The sequence below is a fragment of the Electrona antarctica genome (genome assembly GCF_951216825.1).
Source record: "Electrona antarctica genome assembly, contig: scaffold_93, whole genome shotgun sequence".
NCBI lineage: Eukaryota > Metazoa > Chordata > Actinopteri > Myctophiformes > Myctophidae > Electrona > Electrona antarctica.
In genome coordinates, this window is record NW_027638165.1 from 9,761 (window position 1) to 25,000 (window position 15,240).

General features: G+C 45.7%; 1 protein-coding gene across 1 annotated transcript in view; it reads right to left on the minus strand.

Annotated features, from left to right (window-relative positions):
• Positions 1–1,830: 1,830 nt before the first annotated feature.
• sqor (sulfide quinone oxidoreductase) overlaps positions 1,831–15,240 on the minus strand; it is a gene marked incomplete at its 5' end in the record, with an annotated part of 24,350 nt that continues 10,940 nt past the window's right edge. The window contains 4 exons of the mRNA XM_079531227.1: positions 1,831–2,143; positions 2,698–2,876; positions 4,820–4,887; positions 13,613–13,796. Coding sequence (XP_079387353.1) covers positions 2,086–2,143; positions 2,698–2,876; positions 4,820–4,887; positions 13,613–13,796 — 489 coding nt within the window. The 3' untranslated portion in view covers positions 1,831–2,085. The remainder of the gene's footprint in view (positions 2,144–2,697; positions 2,877–4,819; positions 4,888–13,612; positions 13,797–15,240) is intronic.

The window sequence follows — 15,240 nt, forward strand, 5'->3', positions numbered from 1 at the left end:
CCTGGACTGTTGGAGCATCTCCTCCTGCTCTATTCACTGTCCTGGACTGTTGGAGCATCACTCCTCCTGCTCTATTCACTGTCCTGGACTGTTGGAGCATCTCCTCCTGCTCTATTCACTGTCCTGGACTGTTGGAGCATCACTCCTCCTGCTCTATTCACTGTCCTGGACTGTTGGAGCATCACTCCTCCTGCTCTATTCACTGTCCTGGACTGTTGGAGCATCACTCCTCCTGCTCTATTCACTGGACTGTTGGAGCATCACTCCTCCTGCTCTATTCACTGTCCTGGACTGTTGGAGCATCACTCCTCCTGCTCTATTCACTGTCCTGGACTGTTGGAGCATCACTCCTCCTGCTCTATTCACTGGACTGTTGGAGCATCACTCCTCCTGCTGGACTGTTGGAGCATCACTCCTCCTGCTCTATTCACTGGACTGTTGGAGCATCACTCCTCCTGCTCTATTCACTGTCCTGGACTGTTGGAGCATCACTCCTCCTGCTCTATTCACTGGACTGTTGGAGCATCACTCCTCCTGCTCTATTCACTGTCCTGGACTGTTGGAGCATCACTCCTCCTGCTCTATTCACTGGACTGGACTGTTGGAGCATCACTCATCCTGCTCTATTCACTGTCCTGTCCTGTTGGAGCATCACTCCTCCTGCTCTATTCACTGGACTGGACTGTTGGAGCATCACTCCTCCTGCTCTATTCACTGTCCTGGACTGTTGGAGCATCACTCCTCCTGCTCTATTCACTGTCCTGGACTGTTGGAGCATCACTCCTCCTGCTCTATTCACTGGACTGTTGGAGCATCACTCCTCCTGCTCTATTCACTGGACTGTTGGAGAATCACTCCTCCTGCTCTATTCACTGTCAAGGATTTCCTTTTAAATAAATACATTTTCATTGAAAAGGAAAAGAATAATCGTAGCATAAAAAACAAACATGTAGGTAATAAATATACGGTGTTAAGATTAGATAAACATTTATTTATCTGTGTGTCACTCTGAGAGGTGACAAAGATAGAGGTGAAATAAAAAACTACATGTTTAGTAAACAATAACTTTATTGCTGATGTTTCTGTATCACATGTTTACACTTTACTATAATTATAATTCTGTTGTGATATTGATTGGATTATAGATCTAAATGTATATTAATTGTATTAGATATTGTGCACAATATTGGAATTATGATCAATATCAGATTATATCGGCCGATAACATTATTATATGTCTGTTGTGGGGAAGAAACAACACTTGGAAGTGTCCAAAAATGATACTTTTTAAATTGTTAATATAAAACTTTCACGAAATTAAGAAAACCTTATATTTTGAAAACAAAGCCAAAAACTGCCTCATCAAAGAGAGGTGGTGGAGTTAGCTGTTTAGCAGACAGTTTGAGGGTCCAATGGAGTAAAGAGGTTTAGTCCAAAGCGTTTTTTACTACTTTTCGTTGGTTCAATATTTTCAAAACGACACACAGACCTAAAATGTGTTCAATAGCACTGATTTATAAACCCACACACAGACGTGTTCAATAGCACTGATTTATAAACCCACACACAGACGTGTTCAATAGCACTGATTTTTGCTGAAAAATCGATATCACATTATTATTGTCATCAATATCTGTGAAAATAATCAGGATAATTTTGAGATTTGTGTGTGTGTGTGTGTGTGTGTGTGTGTGTGTGTGTGTGTGTGTGTGTGTGTGTGTGTGTGTGTGTGTGTGTGTGTGTGTGTGTGTGTGTGTGTGTGTGTGTGTGTGTGTGTGTGTGTGTGTGTGTGTGTGTGTGTGTGCGCGCGTGTGAGCGTGCGTTGTGGATAATTGTTTCTTGTTTCACATTTCACAAATCTTACATTTCTCAGATTAGCACAAACACATTGTCTCATTATAAAGAACATGAATTGGAATAAGTTGATTAGAAACTAAATTATTTGAACCCAAGATGAAGGAGTTTCCTGTACGGTTCTGGTCCGCCCCTATTTGGACCCAAGATGAAGGAGCTTCCTGTACGGTTCTGGTCCGCCCCTATTTGGACCCAAGATGAAGGAGTTTCCTGTACGGTTCTGGTCCGCCCCTATTTGAACCCAAGATGAAGGAGTTTCCTGTACGGTTCTGGTCCGCCCCAAAGGCCCCTGAGGAGAAAATGTTGAACAATAAAATGAATATATTAAAATACGAAAAAAAAAATATATATATATAATCCATCCATCTTCAACCGCTTATTATTATTAGTCAGGTCGCGGGGGTAACCGCTCCACCAGAGAGCTCCAGACTTCCCTCTCCAGAGCAACATTAGTAACTTCCTCCAGCTCTGGCTTTGGGAGTACATAGATTGGACACCCAGTAGTACATACTGTAGTACATAGATTGGACACCCAGTAGTACATACTGTAGTACATAGATTGGACACCCATATATATATATGGCTGCAGCTGTGTAGCTCAATTTGTTGTCACCATCCCCTGTAACTGCAATGAGTGTCTGCACAACAAAGTATTTCACCCACCTTACTTGTAATGTGTTGTGACAAATAAACCTGATTCTGATTCTAGTAGTATTTAAAGTAGTACATACTTCAATAAGCCGTGCCAGTACAGCTGGGGCATCATGTGGGCCTTCATGTGGTACATGGTGTATATAGAGTGGTACATAGAGTATATAGAGTAGTATATATAGTAGTACGTACTTCAGAAGGCCGTGCCAGTACAGCTGGGGCATCATGTGGGCCTTCATGTGGTACATGGTCCGTCTCTCTACACGCTGGTCCAAGGGGAACGTCTCCAGAGGCTGCATGTTGAAGTCAAACTCAGCCAGCATCACTGTGTTGTAGCTCGTTACCAGAGGACACGATGTGTAGCCGTCATACTGTAAATATATACATAAATATATATACACACACACATACAGTACAGTTACCAGAGGACACAATGTGTAGCCGTCATACTGTAAATATATACATAAATATATATACATAAATATATATACACACACACAGTACAGTTACCAGAGGACACAATGTGTAGCCGTCATACTGTAAATATATACATAAATATATACATAAATATATATACACACACCCACATACACACAGATCTGCATATAAGTTATAGGCTATGGAGCCGGCCACCTACTACCTACAGTAAGGGTCAGCAGTGGCTCAGGGGTAGAGTGGAGCCTCCAGTACCTACAGTAAGGGGCTCAGGGGTAGAGAGGAGCCTCCAGTACCTACAGTAAGGGGCTCAGGGGTAGAGTGGAGCCTCCAGTACCTACAGTAAGGGGCTCAGGGGTAGAGAGGAGCCTCCAGTACCTACAGTAAGGGGCTCAGGGGTAGAGTGGAGCCTCCAGTACCTACAGTAAGGGGCTCAGGGGTAGAGTGGAGCCTCCAGTACTTACAGTAAGGGGCTCAGGGGTAGAGTGGAGCCTCCAGTACCTACAGTAAGGGGCTCAGGGGTAGAGTGGAGCCTCCAGTACCTACAGTAAGGGGCTCAGGGGTAGAGTGGAGCCTCCAGTATCTACAAGGGGCTCAGGGGTAGAGTGGAGCCTCCAGTACCTACAGTAAGGGGCTCAGGGGTAGAGTGGAGCCTCCAGTACCTACAGTAAGGGGCTCAGGGTAGAGTGGAGCCTCCAGTACCTACAGTAAGGGGCTCAGGGGTAGAGTGGAGCCTCCAGTACCTACAGTAAGGGGCTCAGGGGTAGAGTGGAGCCTCCAGTACCTACAGTAAGGGGCTCAGGGGTAGAGTGGAGCCTCCAGTACCTACAGTAAGGGGCTCAGGGGTAGAGAGGAGCCTCCAGTACCTACAGTAAGGGGCTCAGGGGTAGAGAGGAGACTCCAGTACCTACAGTAAGGGGCTCAGGGGTAGAGAGGAGACTCCAGTACCTACAGTAAGGGGCTCAGGGGTAGAGAGGAGCCTCCAGTACCTACAGTAAGGGGCTCAGGGGTAGAGTGGAGCCTCCAGTACCTACAGTAAGGGGCTCAGGGGTAGAGTGGAGCCTCCAGTACCTACAGTAAGGGGCTCAGGGGTAGAGAGGAGCCTCCAGTACCTACAGTAAGGGGCTCAGGGGTAGAGTGGAGCCTCCAGTACCTACAGTAAGGGGCTCAGGGGTAGAGTGGAGCCTCCAGTACCTACAGTAAGGGGCTCAGGGGTAGAGTGGAGCCTCCAGTACCTACAGTAAGGGGCTCAGGGGTAGAGAGGAGCCTCCAGTACCTACAGTAAGGGGCTCAGGGGTAGAGTGGAGCCTCCAGTACCTACAGTAAGGGGCTCAGGGGTAGAGTGGAGCCTCCAGTACCTAAGGGGCAGCAGTGGCTCAGGGGTAGAGTGGAGCCGGCCAGCAACTGTACATCTGACCTCACTGACACCACATCAACTGTGCCGTATTAAGAAGCTCTGTTGTTTCAGCGCTTCTCGCCCTCAAGGTGTCTTACTGGTTAGTATTACTATGATATAACATATATTTATTAGTGTAGAAGGGAGTTCCAACCGTGCCTCTAGCCTATGGCAGGCCATGCTGGTGCATCTCAGAAGCAGGACAGGTCATGACGTGACGGTTATTAAACTAAGGGCCTAAATTGTCTGAGCTGATCCAGTGCCTTCTTTTTCGCATATATTTATTAGTATTACTATGATATAACATATATTTATTAGTATTACTATGATATAACATATATGTATTAGTATTACTATGATATAACATATATATGTATTAGTATTACTATGATATAACATATATATTTATTAGTATTACTATGATATAACATATATTTATTAGTATTACTATGATATAACATATATTTATTATAAAACATAAACCTTGGTATCTGGCGTCCTGTTGTCCAACACACTGCGGATAGTTCTGTCCAAGATGGCCGACTGTGCAGCTGAAAGAGAAATGTAACGTTACGAGAACATTGAAAATGGGATTCCACTTGTTTACCTGTATTACGGTAGTCTAACTAACCTGTATTACCTGTATTACGGTAGTCTAACTAACCTGTATTACATGTATTACGGTAGTCTAACTAACTTGTTTACCTGTATTACGGTAGTCTAACTAACCTGTATTACCTGTATTACGGTAGTCTAACTAACCTGTATTACATGTATTACGGTAGTCTAACTAACTTGTTTACCTGTATTACGGTAGTCTAACTAACCTGTATTACCTGTATTACGGTAGTCTAACTAACCTGTATTACCTGTATTACGGTAGTCTAACTAACTTGTTTACCTGTATTACGGTAGTCTAACTAACCTGTATTACCTGTATTACGGTAGTCTAACTAACTTGTTTACCTGTATTACGGTAGTCTAACTAACCTGTATTACCTGTATTACGGTAGTCTAACTAACCTGTATTACATGTATTACGGTAGTCTAACTAACCTGTACATTACATTACATTACAGTCATTTAGCAGACGCTTTTATCCAAAGCGACTTACAATAAGTGTATTCAACATAGGTAGGGAACAAAAACTACTAATCACCAGAAGTCTTTAGTGCATTTTCTGCAAAAACAAGCATCCAAGAGTATACCTAGTGCTAAGGTAAAAGTGCAATATATCAGCTACCTATTTCCTTAAACAGATGAGACAAAATAGCTAAATCAAATGAGCATGAGCTAAAACAATTAAGTGTATCGACTAAACAAGATCCAATAAACAATACAACAATAGAAAACAAGCGTTCGTACAACTAGTTAACAACAAGTAGGTCAGGCAGAGAGGAAGGGTAGTGTTTCCTGAAGAGGTGGGTTTTCAACCTGCGGCGAAATATGGGCAGTGACTCTGCTGTCCTAACATCAGTGGGAAGTTCATTCCACCACTGTGGGGCCAGAACAGAAAAGAGTCGTGACCGTGTGGATCGGCCAGAAGGACCCTTGAGTGACGAGGCAATCAGGTAAACAGGTAAACAAGTTAGTTAGACTACCTGTATTACGGTAGTCTAACTAACTTGTTTACCTGTATTACGGTAGTCTAACTAACCTGTATTACCTGTATTACGGTAGTCTAACTAACTTGTTTACCTGTATTACGGTAGTCTAACTAACCTGTATTACCTGTATTACGGTAGTCTAACTAACCTGTATTACCTGTATTACGGTAGTCTAACTAACCTGTATTACCTGTATTACGGTAGTCTAACTAACCTGTATTACCTGTATTACGGTAGTCTAACTAACCTGTATTACCTGTATTACGGTAGTCTAACTAACTTGTTTACCTGTATTACGGTAGTCTAACTAACCTGTATTACGGTAGTCTAACTAACCTGTATTACCTGTATTACGGTAGTCTAACTAACCTGTATTACCTGTATTACGGTAGTCTAACTAACCTGTATTACCTGTATTACGGTAGTCTAACTAACCTGTATTACCTGTATTACGGTAGTCTAACTAACTTGTTTACCTGTATTACGGTAGTCTAACTAACCTGTATTACCTGTATTACGGTAGTCTAACTAACTTGTTTACCTGTATTACGATAGTCTAAAGGTGGCCTTACACTAGCCGATAATCGGGCATTTGAAATCTGACAGCACCACACACTACAGGATAATCGGAGCGGGGCCGAGCAAATATCAAACATTCTTGATGTTGATCGGGCCGATCCCGATCGCGCGCGGGGGGTGCGCGATTGAGTCGGGCACCCCCCGAGCGTCAAAAATGCCCGATTATCGGCTAGTGTAAGGCCACCTTAACTAACCTGTATTACCTGTATTACGGTAGTCTAACTAACCTGTATTACGGTAGCCTAACTCTAACCTGGGTTGGTAGGTTGAACGTAGTGACATCATGGTAGGTTGAGCTGTTTAGCGTGACAAAGGTTATATTCAGTTTGAGTAAATGTAACGTTTGTTCTTGTTGATATTTAGTGGTGGTTCTGCTGTGAAGCTGTGCTGGTCCTGACTGTACTGGGGGCGTGGTCCTGACCATAGGACTTACTGGGGGCGTGGTCCTGACTGTACTGGGGGCGTGGTCCTGACCATAGGAGTTACTGAGGGTGTGGTCCTGACTGTACTGGGGGCGTGGTCCTGACCATAGGACTTACTGGGGGTGTGGTCCTGACTGTACTGGGGGCGTGGTCCTGACCATAGGACTTACTGGGGGTGTGGTCCTGACTGTACTGGGGGCGTGGTCCTGACCATAGGACTTACTGGGGGTGTGGTCCTGACTGTACTGGGGGCGTGGTCCTGACTGTACTGGGGGCGTGGTCCTGACTGTACTGGGGGCGTGGTCCTGACCATAGGAGTTACTGAGGGCGTGGTCCTGACTGTACTGGGGGCGTGGTCCTGACTGTACTGGGGGCGTGGTCCTGACTGTACTGGGGGCGTGGTCCTGACCATAGGAGTTACTGAGGGCGTGGTCCTGACTGTACTGGGGGTGTGGTCCTGACTGTACTGGGGGCGTGGTCCTGACTGTACTGGGGGCGTGGTCCTGACTGTACTGGGGGCGTGGTCCTGACTGTACTGGGGCGTGGTCCTGGCTGTACTGGGGGCGTGGTCCTGACTGTACTGGGGCGTGGTCCTGGCTGTACTGGGGGTGTGGTCCTGACTGTACTGGGGCGTGGTCCTGGCTGTACTGGGGGTGTGGTCCTGACTACTGGGGCGTGGTCCTGGCTGTACTGGGGGCGTGGTCCTGACTGTACTGGGGGTGTGGTCCTGACTGTACTGGGGGCGTTGTCCTGACTGTACTGGGGGCGTGGTCCTGGCTGTACTGGGGGCGTGGTCCTGACTCTACTGGGGGTGTGGTCCTGACTCTACTGGGGGCGTGGTCCTGACTGTACTGGGGGTGTGGTCCTGACTGTACTGGGGGCATGGTCCTGACTGTACTGGGGGCGTGGTCCTGACTGTACTGGGGGCGTGGTCCTGACTGTACTGGGGGCGTGGTCCTGGCTGTACTGGGGGCGTGGTCCTGACTGTACTGGGGGTGTGGTCCTGACTGTACTGGGGGCATGGTCCTGACTGTACTAACCCTAACCCTTAAAAAAGGTCAGTAGTGACTTCTTAGTAGTGGCTGTCATGCTTTTAACAGAGTTAGAATTGTGCTAAGACACCCGACTCGGCCCGAATCCAAATCTGTGCCCCCCCACCTGGAAACAAAGTTAGGCCCCTGGTGTGTGATGGATCCTAGATGTGGTTGGAAGCTGCGCTGGTCGACTGACTGAATAAACACACAATCCAATCCAATCCAACTTTATTTATAGAGCACGTTTAAAAACAACAGAGTTGACCAAAGTGCTTTACATAACATAACAAAAAACACAAATAAAAGTGCACACAATCGTCAAAAACATATTATAGAGATACAAATATACAGGGTGGAGAAAAACAAAACAAACAATAAAACAAAAGATAAAAAAAAAAAAATTACTCACTCTGGGGTAAAAGCTTGGGAATAAAAAAGTGTTTTAAGACAGGATTTAAAAATAGGGATAGAGGGGGACAGTTTTACAGAGAGGGGGAGTTCATTCCACAGTTTAGGGGCAGCTACGGAAAAGGCACGATCTCCCCTAAGTCTCAGTTTTGCCTTTGGGACCTCCAGCAGAAGTTTGTTTGCTGATCTCAATGATCTTTCTGGGACATACAATTTTAAAAGATCTGAAATATAGGGAGGTGCTAGCCCATTAAGGGATTTAAAAACAAACAATAAAATCTTAAACTTAATCCTAAAACAAACAGGGAGCCAGTGCAGTGAAGCTAAAATGGGGGAAATGTGGTCACGCCTTCTTGTACCTGTCAGAAGGCGTGCAGCAGCATTCTGCACTAGTTGCAATCTATAAATGCAGCCCTGGCTAGCCCCAACATAAAGTGCATTGCAGTAATCCAGGCGGGTAGTGATAAAAGCATGTATGACTTTTTCAAAATCTAAAAAAGTTAAAAAAGGCTTCACCTTAGATAAAATCCTGAGCTGGAAAAAAGCTGATTTTAAAACTAAATTCACCTGTTTATCCATTAAAAAATCACTGTCCATTCTTACACCAAGGTTGGTTACGGTGGGTTTAATGTATTGTGCCAGGGGGCCGAGGTCCACTTCGGACATATTTGCAGCAAGACTGGGTTTAAAAATCATAATCTCTGTTTTGCTCTCATTCAAATTTAAAAAATGTAAAGCCATCCAGGCTTTAATGTCATCCAGACATTCCAGGAGTTGGCTTGGACACACACAGACTGTGTGTGTGTGTGTGTGTGTGTGTGTGTGTGTGTGTGTGTGTGTGTGTGTGTGTGTGTGTGTGTGTGACACAAGTCTCTTTAATGTTTATGTTGTACTATTACTAAAAAACAATCTAAAAATATAGCTGCAAGCAGCGATAAAGCGGGACCAAGATAGAAGAAGAACAATGCGCAATTAGAACAACATGCACAAATGAGACTGACGAGCTGAGTTGCCGGTGCCGGGATTTGAACTCACAACCTTGTGGACCGAAGGCGGGGGCTATACTGACTGAGCTACACAGAGACAATCAGTGACTACATTGTAAACTGTAAAACCATTCAGTGATTTGGTAACAAGAAGGTGTGTCCTCATTTTGGGCATGTCTTTCCATTACCACAGTGTGTTTTCACGCACAGTTAAAGTGTGTGTGTGTGTTTAACATAAGGTGGCTATTATCACACCAGTCTTTAAAGTTATTGATCTCACTGATATAGCCCACAGGGCGTTCAACAATATGTACAAATAAGACTGACAAGCTGAGTTGTCAGTAGCTCGATTTGAACACACAACCTTGCGGTCCAAGGGCAAGAGCTCAACTGACTGAGCTACACGGAGACAATCAGTTACTCCATTGTTAACAGGAAAATCATTCAGTGTTAGTTCAGCATAAGTACTCAAACTTTAGTGTGTGTGTGTGTGTGTGTGTGTGTGTGCGTGCGCGCGCAATTTTCATTGGCTCATAAAAACATTTTTACTTAGGAAAAATGTGCTACGATTATTTGTCCGTATAGGTCCAAAGTTCACGTGTAGAAGTTTTCGTGCATTTTGAGCAAAGATTCTGGGAGGAGTTACATTTGAACTGTTTTTCATATAATTCAAAATGGCGGGTGATCTAAAGGTCAGAGGTCAAAAGTCAGAACCTTCCATTTCTCTCTAAAATCCTCGAGAAAGCAGTCGCCAAACAGTTATGTGACTTTCTACATAATAACAATATATTCGAAGGCTTTCAGTCAGGCTTCAGAGCTAACCACAGCACTGAGACGGCATTGCTGAGAGTTTCAAATGACCTCCTGACTGCAGCAGATAATAACCTCCTCTCTGTACTGGTATTGCTGGACCTTAGTGCTGCATTCGACACTATTGACCACCACATCCTGCTACAGAGACTGGAGCACCTGGTTGGCATCAAGGATGTCGCACTGAAATGGTTCGAGTCCTATCTGTCTGACCGATTTCAGTTTGTTAATGTCAATGATGGATCCTCAACACGTGAAAAGGTCAAATACGGAGTTCCACAAGGCTCTGTGCTTGGACCAATACTTTTCTCTTTATATATGCTCCCTCTGGGTAACATCATCAGGGAACACTCTATAGATTTCCACTGTTACGCGGACGACACTCAACTATATCTATCGATGAAACCGAACGAAACGGACCAACTAGTCAAACTTCAAGCATGTCTTAAAGACATAAAGAGTTGGATGACCCGTAATTACCTACTCCTCAACTCTGACAAAACGGAAGTTATCATTATTGGCCCTAAGCCCCTAAGAGACAAACTAGCCGAAGAGAACTTTTCCCTAGATGGCATTACCTTGGCCTCCAAGGCCACTGTAAAGAATCTGGGAGTTATCTTTGATCAAGATATGTCCTTCAAATCTCACATCAAACAAATCTCAAAGACTGCCTTTTTTCACCTGCGTAATATTGCAAAGGTTAGGCACATCCTGTCCAAAAATGACGCAGAAAAACTTGTCCACGCATTTGTTACCTCAAGGCTGGACTACTGCAACTCGCTATTGTCAGGCTGCCCAAGTAAGTCTCTGAAAAGCCTACAGCTAGTTCAAAATGCTGCGGCGTGTGTGCTGACAGGTACCAGAAGAAGAGACCATATCACTCCTTCACTGGCCTCTCTACACTGGCTCCCGGTTAAATACAGAATAGAGTTCAAAATTCTTCTCCTCACCTACAAAGCTCTCAATGGTCAGGCACCACAATATCTCAAAGAACTCATCGATCCCTACAAACCAAATAGAACAACAGTGCGTTTACAGTATGCAAAAATGCTTACTGTCCCAAAAATATCAAAAGTTACAATAGGAGGCAGGGCGTTTAGGTCCCAGGCACCTCAGCTGTGGAACCTTCTCCCGGCTTCGGTCCGTGGGGCTGACACGCTCTGCACATTCAAGACTAGGTTGAAAACCTTTCTCTACGACAAAGCCTATAGCTAGACTTGTCTCCAATACTCGCTCACCCGATAAAGTCATAAGGGTGAGAACTGAGTAAGGGGAACCTCCCACCAAACCCCGCACCTGTGTTGTGTGTCTGCTAAATACCATGATTGTACATTGTTTGTGTGGGTTTGTCTCCCAGCAGTGCTTGTAATATACACCGTATAGGCTCCAGTAAGGCCTGCCACTAACCCAACTCCTTCCCCGGAGTCTCTTTTTGTCCTCCACTTCGCAGTTCTGTGGACCTCTAATATTAACCCCCAACTGACTGCCGAGTGTGACCGTGGACCAGGCCACTTCATGGAGCCCAGCAGTCTCCCAGCAGTGCTTGTAATATACACTGTATAGGCTCCAGTAAGGCCTGCCACTAACCCAACATCCGGGGAATCCTTCCCCGGAGTCTCTTTTTGTCCTCCACTTCGCAGTTCCGTGGACCTCTAATATTAACCCCTAACTGACTGCCGAGTGTGACCGTGGACCAGGCCACTTCATGGAGCCCACCAGAAGTGTGACCGTGGACCCGGCCTCACAGTGCACGACCTGGACCAGATGTGGACCAGGCCCCTCCATGGAGCCCACCCTGTCTATCTCTCCTCTATTCTTTCTTCCTATTCCCCTCTACCCCCCCCCCCCCCCCCTCTCCCCCGACACGGTCGAGGCAGATGGCCGCCCACCCTAGAGTCGGGTTCTGCCTGACGTTTCTTCCTAAAGGGGAGTTTTTTGTTACCATTGTCGTAATATTGCTTGCTCTGGGTGGATCTTTGTTGGTTGTAAAGTGTCTTGAGACAACTTGTTGTGATTTGACACTTTAATAAAATTGAATTGAATTGAACACGAAAGTTGTTCGGCATGAGGAGACACATATGTGTATCAAAGTGTCATGAGATATGCACGTTCAAAGTTTGCAAGTTTGCAAGTTTTGCATCAATTGAGTGCTATAGCGCCACCATTTGGCCAATCATGATGGGCTTCGCATAGTCACCGTTTGGCATGGTCCTCTATCATGTTGACAAGTTTTGCGAAAACCGACTGCACGGTTCAGTCAGAACAGCTATTTTTGGCGGAAGGAGAAGGAGAAGAAGTACTGATCATATAATTAAAAATGGCGGGTGATCTATGGACTGAAGCCAATAGAAGTCTATGTAGGAGAGCCTCCATTGGACTGAAGCCAATAGAAGTCTATGTAGGAGAGCCGCCATTGGACTGAAGCCAATAGAAGTCTATGTAGGAGAGCCGCCATTGGACTGAAGCCAATAGAAGTCTATGTAGGAGAGCCTCCATTGGACTGAAGCCAATAGAAGTCTATGTAGGAGAGCCTCCATTGGACTGAAGCCAATAGAAGTCTATGTAGGAGAGCCTCCATTGGACTGAAGCCAATAGAAGTCTATGTAGGAGAGCCTCCATTCAGTATTTTAGCTGTGACGTGAGCGCGAGCACGTGAGATACTTCCGGGTCCTACTTTTGTGTCCCCATATACGCTTTTGTGTCCCCATAGAGTTATACTGTGACGCTCCGTCGGACTAAATCTGAGACGAAAACAACCACGAAAGTCTCATTTTACCGCTTTCCTCGCAACAACAAAGCTGCGCTGCTCTCCCAAATCTGGCTGTGACAGGCCGTCTGCCCCACACGGAATAATATCGCCATTTTATTTCATTGTGTCAACTAAATCCTCATTAATGCAAACTAGATTCAACATACTCAAGCCTGCAAACATTCTAAATATGCCCCTGAAATATTTTACTGAGCAAATGGACTGTTACCACCTTCAATAATAATGATAATAATAGTCTTTATTGTCTCCACATCATATTTTTTTTTGTCATGGAATCTTGTACAAAACATTAATAATTCTACTCGAGTTGGAAGCATTAAGACCCATTTTAACCCTCAATGGCTTCCTTTCTGAAAAATAACGTCATTGTAAAAAGATTCACGCGTTTAGATATTCTATTTACAATGAGATGCGGACGGGAGCTGGTGCCACTTGGACCCGGACGTAACGTAGCACTACAAAATGACGTCGGACTTAAATACTGAATTGGACTGAAGCCCCATGAAGTGAACGCAGTTTGTGTAACTCTGTCTATATCTAAGGCTCTTCTTTCTATATCCACAGTCCTCCTCCTGTCCAGCTTTGAGGATGTGTGTAAACACACCCTACCTACCTATTAGGTAGGTTACAGGGTAGGGTACATGCCTATAGGGTACATACCTACAGCAGCAGCGGTCTTGGCCGTTGGAACGTTGGTACAATCTCCGATTCCAAAGACGTTTGGGAAACGTTTATGTTGGAGAGTCTCTTTGTTGACGTCCAGCCAGCCGGCCTCGTCAGCCAATGAGCTGCCTTTGATCACCGCACTGGGTCCCATTGGTGGGGTGACATGCAGCATCTCGTACTGATGGAGAAAATATACAATGATCCCATTGGTGGGGTGACATGATTCATCTCATAGTCATACTGATGATCCCATTGGTGGGTTAGTGTTATTACATTATAAATAGGGATGTCCTTATACCCTTTTGTTCATTCCGATCCGATCCCGATACCACGATTTCTGTGTTAGCCGATAACGATACCGAATAACGATTCCGGAGAATAATATTTATAATAATAATAAAAGAAAAAGTATCTTATTTTGAAGTCCACCGACCGGGAATAGTGTTTATAGATATCTAGCTATATATCTGGTGTTGTGTTTATAGCAGACTCCTCACTCAAATGTGCACTTGCAGTTTGGGCAACTCCAAAGCAAACTCCACACGCCCCAAATTTTTATTTACCTGCCATAGTGTCAACCCCTTCCTTACCCCTGTGTGGGATCGCTGGTTAGACTGGCATAGTGTCAACCCCTTACCCCTGTGTGGGATCAATGGTTAGACTGGAATAGTGTCAACCCCTTACCGCTGTGTCTGGTTAGACTGGCATAGTGTCAACCCCTTACCCCTGTGTGGGATCGCTGGTTAGACTGGCATAGTGTCAACCCCTTACCCCTGTGTGGGATCGCTGGTTAGACTGGCATAGTGTCAACCCCTTACCCCTGTGTGCGATCACTGGTTAGACTGGCATAGTGTCGACCCCTTACCCCTGTGTGGGATCACTGGTTAGACTGGCATAGTGTCGACCCCTTACCCCTGTGTGGGATCACTGGTTAGACTGGCATAGTGTCGACCCCTTCCTTACCCATGTGTGGGATCGCTGGTTAGACTGGCATAGTGTCGACCCCTTACCCCTGTGTGGGATCACTGGTTAGACTGGCATAGTGTCGACCCCTTCCTTACCCATGTGTGGGATCGCTGGTTAGACTGGCATAGTGTCGACCCCTTACCCCTGTGTGGGATCACTGGTTAGACTGGCATAGTGTCGACCCCTTCCTTACCCCTGTGTGGGATCGCTGGTTAGACTGGCATATTCGCCGATACCGATATGACCCGATATGACAAATAAGGGCCGATCCGATACTTTTCCGATACCGACACAGTATCGGGACACTCCACTCTACCCCTGAGCCCCTTACTGTAGGTACTGGAGGCTCCACTCTACCCCTGAGCCCCTTACTGTAGGTACTGGAGGCTCCTCTCTACCCCTGAGCCCCTTACTGTAGGTACTGGAGGCTCCACTCTACCCTGAGCCCCTTACTGTAGGTACTGGAGGCTCCACTCTACCCCTGAGCCCCTTACTGTAGGTACTGGAGGCTCCACTCTACCCCTGAGCCCCTTACTGTAGGTACTGGAGGCTCCACTCTACCCCTGAGCCCCCTTACTGTAGGTACTGGAGGCTCCTCTCTACCCTGAGCCCCTTACTGTAGGTACTGGAGGCTCCTCTCTACCCCTGAGCCCCTT